Source organism: Chiroxiphia lanceolata, chromosome 2 (genome assembly GCF_009829145.1).
Source record: "Chiroxiphia lanceolata isolate bChiLan1 chromosome 2, bChiLan1.pri, whole genome shotgun sequence".
Lineage (NCBI taxonomy): Eukaryota > Metazoa > Chordata > Aves > Passeriformes > Pipridae > Chiroxiphia > Chiroxiphia lanceolata.
Window position 1 is genome coordinate 108,328,607 of NC_045638.1, and position 16,681 is coordinate 108,345,287.

Here is a 16,681-nt window from a genome sequence, read left to right on the forward strand (position 1 = left end):
AGTAGCATCAAAATATAAGGTTTTGCTATTTGATATGTAGACACATATATATTTAATATATAATATATACACATACTTTACTATGAAAGCACATTAAAAAACAAACAAACAAAAAATCCTGAATGGTAAATCTTTGTTTATATTCTCACTACAAAACAGCCTTTAGAGGACAATACATAATTTATAATCTGAACAGACATTGCTCAATGCCCAGAAAGGACAATTATCATTGCCTAAGTAGCCTTTCAGCACTTCTTTTTGGTCTTATTACTCTAGGTTTTATCTCCTTTACTGAAGGTAACTTAAAACTTCACATGCTATCATTAATTTCTGAAGGGTTGTTTCTTTGGCAAATATTATTCTATCCAAGCACTCCACAAACCTTCACTGAAGAACAGAACACACACACACATGAGATCATTGTGTGGAAAAGCACCATTCGTATCATTTCAGTTTAACTGGTAGAAAGTTATCAAAACTATTTTGGGCACCAAAACCAAACCTCTCACAGACTGATGTTTTTCAAACTACCTATTTCTGTACATTCAAAGCTCATCCCCTGTTTTCTTTTGCTGGAGTTGTGAGAGTTCCCAGATGCTGCCCTGGATGGCACAAGTATCTCCCTTAAGTACTCTGGAAATAAGCAACAAATGGGGTTCATCTGAGCAGGAGTGTGTATATACAGCATATATATGACCTGAGTGTTGTGATAGGCACAGGAAGAGGACCCAGTCCTGACCTACCAGTCACCTCTCCTAAAATAGATTATTTTCTTCCTGGGGAATAAGTACAGGGATGATCCAAACAAGGGAGATGTGCTGTCATGCTGTTGGATCTAAGATGTGAAGCAGTAGCTGGTATTGAGGGATCCAGACTCTCCTCCCACCCCCATCCCCCTCTTGAACAGATGCACATGCACCTGTGAATCCAACACATCAGGTACACTCAAAACATTGCATCTAACCACCTCTAATTCCTTAGAAACTCCATTCCAGAGAACTACTACACTTGCTCCAAAATGAGGGCAGAAGATTTAAAAACTCCTTAACAAAACAACAAAAGGCATAAGGGAAAGTAAAGCTTGCATGTTTTAAATGTTCATCTAGGTAATTCTCATTCTGAGCACCATTAAGTTGTTAAGTAATCTGAAGGAAAGTAAAAGCTCAGAAAAATGAGAGCATAGGCCTTTCCATAATATAACCTGGATAAAAGATGTTACAAACCTGCTTCTGTGCAGCAATTTGAAAGCAGCACATAAATGAAATACTGATTTGAAGCATAAAGATCATTCTAGATTTAAATGCAAAACTATAAATCAGGTAAAATTAAAATCAATCCTTTAAAATTAATAGATATGAAAAATACAGGGATTATATAAGTATACTGCATTACTATAGCCCCCAGTTGCCTCATTACTGCAGCATCATCAGTTCTCTGTTGTCCAAGGTAAAAGCAGATTGGATTCCCCCAAAACTGGGGGAGAGGGAGAGCAGGGAAGTCAAATGAAGCAGAGGTAATACGGATAGTTTCAGAGAGAACACAAGACCAAGGTGTAGCTCCACACAGCTGGATGTGATGCAGCAAAGCTCTGCATCCCTCCCAGCACAGCGCTGCCCTGGAGGGCCAGGAACCCACCTCACAGTTCAAACACTCTGCCAGTGTGGGGTTAGTGCTGTGCTCGAGTTATTGAGTGCTCATGTGCTGTTAAAGGAGTGCAGAGAAAAGGCTTTGCACTGAAGTCTGATCTCCTGGAGTTTACCAGCTCTAGCCCAGTGCTGCCTCTCAGTGCTTCCATGTTCGCAAAACCTGACCTAATATCACCTTTTGGAAATGGAGCAGGAGGAAGTGATAGCAACTGCAAATAGATTCACTGTGGGTTTGGGACAGTTGACACCAAGTCCAAACTGATAATAGCTGTTGGACTTGACTCTGCACCTATTTTCTGCATTCCTCATCCAGGAAAATGGATTTGGGGAGGTTCAAATTAAGTCTGCATGGAGCCTGTTTGGTTCATACACAGTTTATGCATGAAAGTAGCTAATCTGTTTGTGGATTAAAGATGGTTTTAACCACATTAATGTAGCACTGAGATCTAAGGTAGAAAAACATGGGCCCAAGCTGGCTCTGTACTTGTGTCGTGATTAATCCAAAAACTGAATGACAACAAAATACTGAATCGTAACTGTAGCTCAGTTGTCCATCTTGTCTACTCACTGCAAAAGATATTAATTTTTGTAGCTGATCAAGTTAAGTTATACATAAATTAAGCTCATTGATGTTTCTTTGTTATCAGCCAAGACTAAATTGAAAGACAGGATGTGTCAGCTTTTTTGCAGATCAGTTGTGCACCCCTCTCTAAACGGAAGGACATCACACTAGGAAAAGGAATACCAACATGCTGGCATGTCATTGAAACTGATTTTCCCCAAAACTTAATCTAACCCCATCTGAAGGAAACATCATATCATCTTACATGTCAGCTCCTTGAATTCAACTAACCTGAATAAGTTTTGAAGTTCCCTCGGTATATAGGAGTAAGAACAGCATGAAACGTACAAAAGTTTGTTTTACTTGAGATATTTGTTCAAGAGAAGCCAAAATTGCTTAGTGTCCTAGACTGAATTACTTTTCTACCCCAGAGAGAGGGTGTTCCCTCTAAACTAGATGACGGCACAAGAATTTCAGAAAGTATTGTTTGCATTTTACTGATCTTCAGATTGTTAACACGCAAGATTTTAAAATAAAGCACTGGTAGTCTGAAAGTTATAAGATATTTAAATTGTTTTGCTTTAAAAAACAACAAAGCACCATTAAAATTATTTAGTATTCTATTAGAAGTATAGTCTTTTTACTGCCTTTAGCACTGGGCTATCAAAGTACCCTCAGCAGTCTAATAAAAGCTAGAAGTAGTGTCTGCCATAGTTGGATCATTTCCTATTTCCCTAAGGGGGAAACTAAGTCTAAAATATAAATGTCTTGATAAGGTTCCTTTTATTTTATTATTTTAATAAATACATACATGTACTTCTATGTTTGTGTCAGAGACACAGCTATGTAAAAGAGTTGTGCCTCGCACTTCAATTTCCATAGGAAGTGGTTCCCACCATCCCAAACAGTCCTTAGAAAGGCTCAGGAGACAAGCTTTATAAAGCATCTAAAAATTTCCAGTGTTCATAAACTGAATTCATTATAGTGATTGTCTACCTCAAAATTAGGTTAATTTTTTAAAACTCACATTCATTCATCATCTTCAAGATAAGAAGTATGATCTTGTAATGAAATCTCTATTCTTTGGGAATATCTTGTATCTAGAAATCTAGCTTTCATATCAAGGAACCACAGAATAAATGAGCTTGGAAGGGATGCCGAAGTCACAGAATCATAGAATGGCCTGGGTTGGAAGGAACCCTAAAGGTCACCTAGTGCCAACGGCCCTGCCATGGACAGGGACACCTTCCACTAGACCACATTTCTCAGAGCTCTACTTAGCCTGCCTTGGAGACTTCAAGGAATGGGGCAGCCACACCTTTTCTGCAAAACTTGTTCCAGTACCTCACCACTCTTACAGTAAAGGATTTTTTCCTCATATCTAATCTAAACCTACTGTCTTCCAGTTTGAAGCCATTCCCCTTTGTTCTGTCACCACAGACTCTTGCAAAAACTCTATCTTCATCTTCCTTGTAGGCTCCCTTCAGGTACTGGAAGGCTACAATCAGGTCATCCCAAAGTATTTTCTTTTCCAGGCTGAACGACCCCAATTCTCTCAGTCTTTCCTCATAGCAGAGGTGCTCCATCCATCTAATCATCTTGGTGGCCTCCTCTGGACTCACTCCAACAGGTCCGTGTCCTTGCTGTGCTGGGGACCCCAGAGCTGGAGGTAGCACTGCAGGTGGGGTCTCAGCAGAGCAGAGCAGAGGGGTAGAATCCCCTCCCTCCCCTGCTGCCCACACTGCTTTGGATGTAGCCCAGGACACGGGGGGTTTCTGGGCTCCCAGTGCACATGGCTGGGTCATGTCCAGCCTCTCACCCACCAGCACCCCCAAGTCCTTCTCAGCAGGGCTGCTCTGGATCTGTTCATCCCCCAGCCTGGATTGGTACCGGGTGTTGCCCCAACCCAGGTGCAGCACCTTGCACTTGGTCTTGTGAAACCTCATGAGATTTCCATGGGCCCACTTCTTGAGCTTACCCAGGTCCCTATAGGTGGCATCGAGTCCTTCAGGTGTGTCAACCACACTCCTAAGCTTGGTGGCATCTGCAAATTTGCTGGGAGTGCACTCAATCCCTTCATTTATGACTACACCATTAATGAAGATCTAAGAATCATCTAATCTGATTCCCTGCTGAAGCAGGTCTAAGGGCAGGTTTTGCAAGTAGCTTGTCTAGTCATGTCCTGAACATTTTCAAGAATGGAGATTTAAATATCAAATAGAAATATCACATCGATCAGAGTGCTCCTGGAGAGGAACATCTACATGCTCATAGAATTTCAACACGAGCTGTGATCACTGTGGTGCTCAGTTTTGATTTCCTTCATAATGAACTCAAAGAGCTGGATTCACTCATTTCTGTATCAACTCATTGAGTAAGGACATGTGTATAATAAGTTTTGATTTAAAGAGGTGAAATTTGAGGTGCTGCAATGCATTCCATACTCAAATGAATAATTCATATCATATAACATCTATAACTCTATCCCACCTTAACAGACACTCTAGAAGATGGTCATTTTTGGTTCAGAAGATACATCCTTCTAACCTTGTCTTGTATTATTTCATCTTTCACTACAAAAGCTTCTCTTACAGTTCAGTTATCCTAAGCACAGAGACCAATTACTTTCTAGCTATCAAACTGCTTATTAATCCCAGGGGATTATAAATAAATATGTCAAGCTATATAGGAACAAGAGAAAAGGGGGAAAGAGAGAGAAAAATGAAAAAATACACTGGTAGACAAAAAGAAAAATATATTCCAGAAATCTTGCATCTCAGTGCCACCAGGATTTCTAAGAATGCTTCACTGCTGGTCATTTTACCAGCAGTAGTGAAAATAAAAAGCAGCCAGTTTTGTAATCAAGAAAAAATCAGCTTAGGTGCTTCTATCAACAGCATAAACAACATGTTGAGTTGAAGGATGGAAGAAAGAATCAGGGCTTATTTTCCTTCTGAAAGCTGTTCCACAGTCTTGTGCTAACTGGACCAAGTCAGAGAGAGATCTTTGCACTGGATGGTTCAGGCTGTGGGCTTGCGTTCGAAGCACTCACATAATACGTGGTCATGTATCCCCCACCACTCTAACCATTAAACCTTTCCAGGACGAGTCCTACTGTGTGAAAACTGTCTGTCTCCTTGAAAAACAATTAGGCAATTACATTGCAAAGTCATGAAAAAGTACTTCCTCTAAAACGTATGAAGAAATCAGACACCTGCATGTGCAATGTAGTCTTGAAAGCAGAATGACAGGATTACAAGGTTAATGGTTTTCCTTTTGACAGATGTTATCTGGGCAGGATTCTGGCTCCTAGAGAGTTCAGAAAAAGGAGAAAGACAAAATACAAACAAAAAAACTACAACAGGCAGCAAAAACCAACCAAGTGAAAAAGAATTTTAAACAAAATAAACAAGAATTATGAGAGATGAGAAGTATCTTTTTCTGAAACCACACTTGACATAAAGTCAATATCATTAGGTTTTTTGCTTAATTAGATTCAAGGATGAAAGAATTCATGAAATCATAAGGCCTCTTCACATGTGGATTTGTAACCAGAATTTGTTTTCAGATATGAGAGCAAAAAGAATGTGGCTTGCCTACAACCTGGGCTTGACCCATCACTTTGTAAATGTATAAACCAAGAATCTCCTCATAAGATGCTCTGTATAAGACAGGAATGAAAAACCCACCTATAAATTAAGCAGAACCCCAAATCTTATCAAACAGATGAGCTCCTGCAATTCAAGTTAGTTGTCTAGAATGTAAGATGCAGTCAGACAAGCACTCAGCAAGACTCTGATGTCCCTGTTAAGGCCAGTAAGCAGCCAAAGAAAAAATATTCTGTAGACTACAGCATCAGAAAGCCCACCAAAGCAAGGGTCCCTCCCCACAAAAAAAAAAAAGTAAAGACAACAGAGAGGATGTCATTAGAACAATACACATGTTGCAATAAAGTATAGGGTGGCAGCACTTAGCTATCCCTTTAAAGAGGAATCTAATACTACTTTGCCACTGATTCTTGCCTTTCCAATTCAGCACAAGGCACAATGTTCATGAGTGCCTGAAGCAAGTCTCCTCAGTGACCTGAAATCAGCAGGACTCAGAATCCAGGGATCTCAGCTCCACTCAAATCTTGTGTCTCATGTTCGTCATCAATCACGTGCCACTGAGGGCCCAGAGACTGTCAAGGAACAACATTGAAGCCATGTATGCCTCCTGTAGCCTTACCTTGGCCAGCCTCAGCTCTGGCACAGTGGCAGCTGGGATGCCATCAGAGGCTAATCAATGCACCTGGAGGGCTTTGGATTTGACCAATCCAAATTGGAGATCCGATCGCACCACTACGCACCCCAAGGTACTCTTGGATCTCCCTAACTTTTCCTTGACTCTGAGCATGAGAAGATGCCAGTTAAAGATACACTTTTGATACGAACATAATAGTAGAGAAAACAGCAATTTTTTCTGCATATCAAAAGCAAAGGATCACTTCTACTGCTCTCCACCGAAAGAAAGCACAGTATATGACAAGCACAAAAGCAATTTAATATTTGTACACAAAGTAGACCTAATCTTATTTGGAGTCTTCAGACAGCACACCAATGAAATAAGAACAAATTCTGGACACTATTGTTATTCTCACATGGTTACTGAGTAACTTCTTACTAAAGATAGACACCTGACACTGTCTCCCACAACTGAATCTTGCTTCACTTACCACTTTACCTATCATTCACTGCACGGGTACATCTAACATAAGAGTGTTAGCTCCTTGAGAAAACATGAATGATTTAATGTGTGTAAAATGCCCCACAGACTCCCCTGGTGCACCACTCATGCAAATCCATTCCTATTGGGCTGATCCCTCAGGAATCAGACAATAGTTAACACAAGTACATGTCAAGACTCAAGGAGGAGCAAACTTAGTGCAGCAAAGAGAAAACGTAAGCAAGGAATGGAGGCATAAGGCAGAAACTGCACAGATGTTTTTGCAGCAATAATTAGTGGTCATCTCTAACACAGAGTCCAGAGAAGGTCACCAAGTTGATTAGAGGGATGGAACACCTCTCTTTTGAGGAAAGGTTGAGAGAATTGGGATTGTTCAGCCTGGAAAAGAAAAGGCTTTGAGGTGACCTAATTGTGGTGTGCAGTACCTGAAGGGAGCCAACAAGAAAGACTGAGAGGGACTATTTACAAGGGTCTGTAGTGACAGGACAAGGGGGAATGGCTTCAAACCGAAAGAGAGTAGGGTTAGATTAGATATTGGCAGGAAGTTCTTTGCTTTGAGGGTGGTAAAGCACCTGCACAGGTTGCCCAGAGAAGCTGAGGATGCCCCATCCCTGGAAGTGTTCAAGAGCAGGTTCGATGAGGCTTTGAGCAACCTGGTCTAGTGGAAGGTGTCCCTGCCCATGGCACAGGGACTGGAACTAAGTTCCTTCCAACTCAGGCCATTCTGTGATTCTATTATATGATAGGAAGTGTTACATGAAACACTGCACAAACTGCAAGATCTCCAGCTGTACAAAGTACAAAGAAATATTCTGAAGACATGATTCTCTATGTTAATCCAGACCGGAAGTGTGGGCACACTGGCAGTACCACAGCACATATTTCACATCTCTGTCTGCTCTGCCTCTTACGTTTTCCTTATTTTCTTTCCTACATTTCTCTACCCTCAATTAATCTCCAATTCAGCAGGCCATTCTGTATGACTGAATATCTGAAAATTCTTTTAAAATCAGCAACCAAATGCTCATATTAAATATATCTATATCGATATCTGTATAGGTGTGTCTGTATATATACACACACAGAGGCACACACGGTATTCACACACACACAGAGAACATAACCCTAACAGAATTGCTTCCAACTATTGGGATATAACACTGCTTTGCCCACCAGATGGCAGTAACTTCAACTTAATATAACCAGTCACCACATGCGCAGCAAACAATGGCATTCCTTATATTTGGGATTTTCCTTAAGATGGAATATCTATCTACATGTAGAGTAGAGCTATTCCAGTTTCCTTCTATTTAATGACAAACTGTAGGATGAAGTGTTGTACTACCAGTTAAGTTCAACACTGATCAGTGTATCCTATAAAGTTGTTTCGATTTTTTTTTTTTTAAACAGATATCATTTCATAGGGGTTTTTTTCAGTATACTGTAATTTTCTCAAATTCGAGAAGTGCAGGTGTTATTCCCAGTCATTGCCTTTTTCCAAGAATAATTTCCAAACAGAAATAATCGAGTAACCTTCAATCACATAATAAACAGACTTTTACAGTACATGCTAACAGTTAAAAAGACTAAAGGACTCCAAAAAAGGGTGGAAATGGAAAAAGCCTTGTGCATAATTGTTTGACAAAAATATTCAGTGTGCAGATTTCTTAAGGTAACATCTACTGCAAAAATATTGCAGGCAGTACATACTATATTACATACAGGCTAAATCGCCTTTAACGTGGGAGCTGACAATTGCTCCTACTGGAAAAAGCAAGAAAGTTTTCTCAACATAGTCCAGGCATCATAAAAGAATGTAGTCTAGTGGATGGGGACTGCTCTGTAGGATATCCAGCTTTAGAAGCAACTAATCATTGATTCTAGCCAAAAGATTATTATTCCTCTTTTTATGTCTTTAACTTCTCCCATTTTTTAAAAGCAATTTTCCAGAACAAAATGTCCTACATTATAAAAAGAGGACTTCGCTCCTATACTTTTAATATTAGTATTCAGAATTATTAACTGTGTTTTTATGCATCTCTATTCTGACTGCAAAGATAATATCAAAAGTGCACATTCTTATTAATAAAACACACTCATCCTCCAATAAATTTATGACAAAATACACAGTCTGTTTGGACAGCTGGCTTCCACCATCCTACAGGCAGGGATTCAAGATCCTTTCTTAGTTTCATGATCTCTTTTTCAGCAGAAAGACAAAGTGGAGCAAAATTTTCTCCAGATATACAAAACAGATAAGTATGGTAATGTTAAAAAAAGGTCACAAAAATAAAGCAAAAAAATTATCCAGTCTTTATGGATAAACAGAAGATTGAGGTAAAACAACAATGGCAAAAAAGAAACTGGTCTCAGACACACAAAAAAAAAAGAAAGAAAGGAACCAAGACCTTAACAAAAGATTCGCAATAGAAGGAGGAAACATAAGCAGGAGGGAAAGAAAATATGATTGTGAAGCCTTTGGGAAGAGAGAGAAGGAAAGCCTAAGTGTGGCTATCAGGCCTGGCTTTAGGAATGCCACTGTATGCAAAAAGCTAGGCCTCTGCCACCTGCTCCAGCTGAAATAGGCTGGTGAAACACTGTTTTTCAAGAACACAGTGATATGCCTACTTTCTACTGATTAAACATTAAGCAGTCAGGCAGACTTGTTTTTCACACTTACGGCTAATATTAGTATATATTTCACTTTTAATAGCCAGCTCCTCTAAATAAACCAAAAAGGTAAAAACCCATTCACATGGATGTGTACTAGACCACCAGCAGCCCAAATTAGTGTCATTTTAACTGAAGATAATCTCTGGATACAGTATAATTCAAAAGACTTTTCCGTAAATTTTTCATTATGGCTTGATATTCTTCTGAGATTGCACATTCACATAAGCTGGGAGTATGAGTAGAACCTACCATAAAACTCATTCCTAACATCTGAAGGGAGAGGAAAAGTAAAGATATGAAAGAATTTTGAGTATGAGCCTGTCCAAAATGGTTTGAACTGGAAAATGCAAACCTGTGTGAACAACCATGCACTCAAAATCCATCCTTAGATCAGAAAGAGAAACCAAGTGAGTCATTGTTGAAGGGAACAGAGTAAAGCACAGGGGTCCACTGTTCAACACAAGGGCCCAGCATAAAAAGTTTAGCACAACCCCATGATGTTCAAAGTGCTGGTGAAGTAGGAGTGACAGGCAACTGCTTTTTCCTCCAACTGCAGTATCAGTAGTAATCCTACAGTCACGTTTAGAAAAATTCTGTGTATTTTGAAAAGGATATGGGGAAAAAATACAGGTAAAGGAAGAGCCACTACTACTGGATACCGGGCAACGTGTTACAGTGAAATTTTTAAGAGATATCAGATCTATTTTAGTTGACTTGAACAAATATGTAGCAGTGATTACAGGAAAAAAAATACCATCTATGGCTCAAAGCTAAAGCTGGTCAAATTTAAATTAGGTAAAAGAAACAAATTCTGATAGTTTATTTCAGGAATTAAGCATTCTTGCTATAAAGATAAATAGTGATTAAATAAATAATTTCGTGCTTCAAAGACAAAATACAAGGGAGTGACAGCACAAAATGTAAAAACTTATGAGTTTAAACTACATGGTCCAATGGCACATTCTGATTTGAAACACAGCCCTGTGCTGTGAGGAGAAGGACCATGACTGAGCTCCTTGGGAGCCATTTCAAACACAGAAGGGGGGTCTCCTCCCCATCCTGGGAAAGCCACCATGGGATGGAGAACCTCAGCACTGCCCATGGCCCCATGTGCACTGGGTGACTGGGATTCTGAAACTTTGGGTAATGGTCTTGGGGCTTACCTGCAGCTCATGAAGTGGCAAACACAGTCCTGCTGAGACAGAATGGTAGCTGAACACCTGGAAAAGATGAAGGGCATCAGAACAAGGATACAGGACTCACGCAATAAACTAGTTGAGTTTCACCCGTATTTTAAAATTAACCCCGTTTCAAAGAAAGACATAATGTTATCTCCCAGAATTACAAAATCTAAAGACAAAAAAGATGAATCTTTTTTTTTTTCAAGGCTTGATGAACTTCAACACGTTAAAAAATTTATGGGAATTGTCATATACCAGCAGCTGAAGCGACAAAATAAGATGGTACCACGACATCTGTCTTGCAGACCCCACAGCCTTTCAGCACGTCACAAACTGGGAGCACTCTTGCTGGCTGGACACTCAGCTGGCTACTGACCTATGCAAGCTAATAAAGTCACGATTTTATGACTTTTATTTCATGCCAACCAGCTTGCATTTATGCACAAAACTTATAATTTTTCTCATTTGAGCTAACTTCTTCACAGCAGACACAAAGTTGTGTTTAGCAGAATATTTAGGGAAAGTATTAATCTACAATCACATGTCTAGCACAGCAAATACAATACCAAGGGAAAACATGTGTAGCAGAAGCACTATGCTGGGAAAATATGTTTAGCTTACACAGTAAGAAGTGCTTTGAGCTGTTTGTTATCAACATATCACATGCAGTGCTTTCCTTTCATTAACTTATCCCTCTTCTTGAAAAACTCCACGTTAGCAAACTTGTTACACTCAGCAAAAGCGCAAGATTTTTAAACGAGGAACCCTTCAGTTTCTCAGAGCTCAATTAGTATTAATTACAAGTTTAAAGAAGCACCACAACATATTCACATTGATAGTATAGGCATATCTACAGCATAATTACTGTCACTTCAATAAGTGCAGTCATGCATGTTCATCCCCTTCTAGGATCAAAGTGGTGGCATTTCAAGTCCAGGCTCCTGCTATCGGAGGCAACCGTGTTTCACATTCCTTTCATAAATGTATCATTTTCCAGCTTGCAAACAGTTAGACGTGTGTGGAAAAACAAAACCTGACCACCTTCTTGGGAGACTCCTTCAGAACACTACTGCTTTGATGGCTGGAAATATTCTGACTTCCAGTCTGATTTTCTGCCAATTATTTCTGCCCCAGCTCTGTTCTTCAGATTAGATAATTGTTCTCCTTAACTCACAGTTGTCCTCTCCACACAGCGTACCTTTTCTCTTGGCCTTTACTTTACTCAAGAGAAATAAAGGTTTTAGTATCCTCACAATAACCTTTCCCTTCCCCCTATTTGTTTTACTCTCATTTCTCTGTTTGTTACACCTAAGTTCATGCTTCCCATACCTGGGTACCCTGAATGCTTGGCAGTATTCCCAGGGAGGTTGTTGTGCTGCCTCTTATGGAGGCATTAATCATTTTATTTAATTACCTGAAAGGTCTAAGTTGGTACATTTTTAACTGGCATAAACATCATCTATAGACATATCAGATCATTGGGACCGCAGTCATTTTGGATTAAATTCATCTTACCGAGTTTTAAGCAGCATCTCTGAGCTAGTCACTGCAGGCCATCCTAGAATTAGAGAGACATTTCACAGCATGATTCATCTGACCTGTTTTTAGAGATTCTGACTGGGTGAAATCTGTTGTGTCCTAGAAATACTCTTCACTGACCATGTCTAAACAAATACCTCAGTTGGAGAGATCTATGAACAGCTTATTTGTGTTGTTTATTAATATAATCCTTCATTTCCTTTTTAAAAATCTTGAGATATCAGATAATAGCAGAAGTAATCTTAACCACATATATAACTAAGTTTTCAGACTTCCATCCTATTTATATTCCTCACACTCTCCCAGTTGTGAAGTTTTCTCTGGATTATTCATTGATGGCACTTTTGAACGGCATATTGAAAATGGCTCTTCTAGTAGGCCTTTAAAACCCACAGTAACTAAAGGTGGCACAATTTCCTCTATAAATCAAGTGCTTGTATAATGATTTGACAGAATTACCATTTGACAATTGTTATTCTAGTCTGGCATATGAGCAAGAGCTATTTTAGGAAATCAGATTGTAGTAACATTCAGCGATGAAAACAAAATGCTGAATTTTGATAAAATAAAAGGATGTAGACTTGGGGAAGTAGGTGGATGCTTTTTGGCAGTACATCTCTATCAAAGCTCCTAAACTACATCTTCTAAGCAAGATGCTTGAAAAATTTGAATAGTAAAAGTTAAACATTAAAATCAAACAAACAGATGCAAATATGTATTTCTATCATCTTCTCTAATGGAATAATTACAGAATTTTGCTTCACAAAGAACAAATTAAAATCAGAAGGAATTTGATACTCTCTCTCACCTCCATAGACAAATCAATGTAGTTACTGTACTATATGGTCTCACAGAGGATTAATATTTAAAAATTTACTGCTTTTGAATCTTAAGAATTTACCTTAAATCCTCCAAATATGAGCTATAAAATGGGAAAAGTGTAACCACTATACCACCGTTTCTTTGCTTTGAGAGGGAAGTGTTAGTAGAGATAAATAAGTTTATCCCAGTTTTTGCAGCAAGTAACAGGCTGGACTGGATATTTTGAGAGTTTTGATTTGGCCAGTACACAGTCATGAAGATTTTCTTCACGTCTCACCAATCCTGTTTACATACAAGCATTTGAACAATTCTTCATGTGACACAAGTGTTTAGACAAAATTCCTTATGAGAGGGGATAACTGGTGAAAGTTTTCATCCAAACCCAAACTAAATACAAATTACAGAATATCTGGAAGATTGCTGAACACGAGCATGAACAATTCAAAACTGAGTTATTTACCATAGCAGAACTAACTACGAGTACTTGTAATCCTACTTCGTTCTCAGAAACCAAAACTCAGAAACCAAAACTCAACTTCATTCCTTGGACAAAAATACCAAAAGGATTAACTTCCAGATAGTTCAGGCTAAAGGAAAAATTCATGGACAGGAGGGCCATGAACAGATACTGAAGGGTAAGGCAGGGATGTCCCATCCAACATCACAAATCCAAAAAAGATGGATGACAAGAGAGTACAAGGGGAAAGGATCCCTGAAAGCAGAGAGGCCCATGTGCTATCCCCCAATTGAATGCCCTGTTAGCACTGTCACAAAATAAGCATCAAGGCAGACAGACCATTAGTCTGGCCCACAAGAGTATTTCTTGAATTATCTAGTTCCATGAATAAAAAACAGACAGACTTCGGTAGCACCTTAGGGAAACTCAAATAAAATTGTGGGGGGAAAATGTCAATTTAAAATTGTTTAACAGTACAGCCTAAAAGTGAGATCACCTAGTCAGAAATAATGAGTGAAGAAATACCATTAGTGTTCTCACACAACGCATATTCAGACCCAAAATCCCTGCCACAGCAGGTTCAAAGGGATGTCATCTCAGAGAAATATGATTTTTTTTCAGGATGTAATTCCAGCTACATTTTAAATGTCAGACTATCAACCATCTTGCCCCTCATAAACCAAAAATGATCAGACTTTTCATTCTCTATGGAAATTCTGCTTTCTTAGGCCAGAATTCTTGTAAACGTTCTTGGCAGCAGCATTTGTTAAGCATATATGCTGACCTTTTCAAAGTTCCTCTTTTTAAAAAATTAGTGTTCTTGTTTATCATTTTGCTATGTATTCTTTCAAATACTGCTAAGCACAAACTTTGGATGCTCACTCTAGTATGCAAAGTTCCCTGCTCATGAGTGTACAAGCATTACAAGACTTCTTTGTCATTCTTTCTTGTCAGTAAAGTATAAATTCCAGAACTCTTCAACCAATGCAAACACAGGGGAAATTTCCATCCTTCTTCCTGAAACAGGATGTAATAATTCTACCAAAGGCATATCTGTATATAAAATAGCCAATTTACCCTGAGAACTCCCTCTTTCATGACTAACTGTTTGGGAGAAATCAAATAAGAAAAAAAAAGTAGTCATTTCCCAGACAACACAACATTTTAAAACCAAGACCGACAGTAGGTTAGACACACTCTGGTCCTGTTTGATTTTTTGTTGCTGGAGCACTTCCCTATGAAGACAGGCTGAGAAAGTTGGGGTTGTCAGGCCTGGAGGAGAGAAGTCTCCTGGGACACTTACTGGGGCCTTTTAATACTTGAAGGGGTTTGTAAGACAGGTGTAGAGAGATTTTTTACAAGGGCCTGTAAATGATAGGGCAAGGAATAATGGCTTTAAGCTAAAAGAGGATAGATTTAGGTAAGATATTAGGGAGAAATTCTTCACTATGAGTGTGGTGAGACACTGGACCAGGTTACTCAGATCAGCTGTGGCTGCCCCATCCCGGGAAGTGTTTAAGGCCAGGTTGGACGGGGCTTGGAGCAACCTGGTCTAGTGAAAGGTGTTCCTGCCCATGTCAGGGGGTTTAGAACTAGATGATCTTTAAAGTCCCTTCCAAACCAAACTATTCTATGATTCTATGACAGTTTGGCATGACCAGACCTTTACAGCAAATATTTTTGCCCTGAGATCATATCACAACGATTGTGATCTTAACTTAGCCACAAGATCTTAACTGAACTCTGCACAAGGACAAAGCTCTTATTGCTGTTGTTCTGCAGGTCTCTATTAGAAAGCTACAAGAAATATCAGGTTATTTCAGATTAACATTATTTAAGTAATGCTAAAGCTTTTCTTCCTGCTAACAGAATATAAGCATTAAAGGGACTTCAACTTATCAATATCAGAGGCTCATAAAATGGCAGTATAGAAAAGAACCTTATACACTTGAGATGCTCCTGGAATCAGACTAACCTTCATTTCAAAACATCATAGAACTACGAGTGAGAAAATGTGCCTTTCTGGTCATTTGACTCAGAGTGCATGCTGCATCTGTTATTTATTTTCAGTGCATTTGGAAGGAGACTTCAATAAGAGGCAACAATTTAATCAGACTTTCTAAGGCTTTTTGTGGTGGAGATTACAGACTAAGAAGAATATTCAAGAGCCAGAGAGACTTAATTTGTTTAGTATCTTAAATCAAAGTTGATGCAGTTAGTCATTCCCAAGTTTATAACAAACAAATCCACCTACGGTACGAAAAGCAAACAACTGCAACTGTTACTGGCTTAACTGATCTATCAGGCCTCTTGCTTTTGAGGAGGAAAGCCTATAGACTTTCACATGATACCAAAAGTCAAACAATACACTTTTAAGCTTTGATGATTCTTTGCTACATGGGCTTCTCCAAGTCCTTGCTCTAAGCAAGTCCACAGTCAGGCTTGAATATTCATTCTCATTAAGGAAATCTAGAAAAGGATGGTCCTGGAGAAAAAAAAAGCAAAAGATTTTTGGTGGGGATTAACCTGGCAGCACTTTTAAAAACCTTGAGTTAAAAAGGTGTCTTTTCATCAAGTTTCAGACAACTGTAAATCATCCTGTATCCCCAGGCTAAACCTTGGGGTTCTTCTGGGTTTTGCTGCCTTTGCTTTATCCAGTAGATTATTAGGATGTGCACCTTGACAAACTACTGTCCTTAAAGTGCTGGCTTACAACATTGCTGCATATCATAATAAAGTGCCAGAGTATACATTGCTTAAAGATGGCACCAAACTGCAGAACCCAAATCTTCACTGAACAAGACGATTGTGGGTTGTTTTGTTCTGGTTTGGTGTGCTATGGCAGAGTTGACACTTTTTTTGAAGAATCTTACCTGGGTGACTCAAATTATGAGACTTTTGGTGAAATAAAACCTTTTTCTCAGTTGCTGAAGTTTTCATAGGCTAGATGTTCTGCATTGGTTCAGCTATCTTAACAGATTTCCATAATTCCTTGCATTTCTTCAGGTAAGGAAAAATGGAGGGAAGAAAGGGTAGATAAATCATGCTGGTAAGATTGGTACCTCCCATAATTCAA

General features: G+C 39.0%; 1 protein-coding gene across 11 annotated transcripts in view; it reads right to left on the reverse strand.

Annotated features, from left to right (window-relative positions):
* Positions 1-16,681, reverse strand: part of LOC116783156 — a 288,803-nt gene that overhangs the window by 127,403 nt on the left and 144,719 nt on the right. For 5 of the 11 annotated variants that reach the window (XM_032680486.1, XM_032680484.1, XM_032680483.1 and 2 more), the window contains one exon: positions 10,770-10,826. In XM_032680486.1, coding sequence (XP_032536377.1) covers positions 10,770-10,826 — 57 coding nt within the window. Of the gene's footprint in view, positions 1-3,235; positions 3,346-10,769; positions 10,827-16,681 lie in introns of those variants that run through there. The other 6 variants (XR_004355498.1, XR_004355495.1, XR_004355496.1 and 3 more) reach the window with 3 other exon arrangements.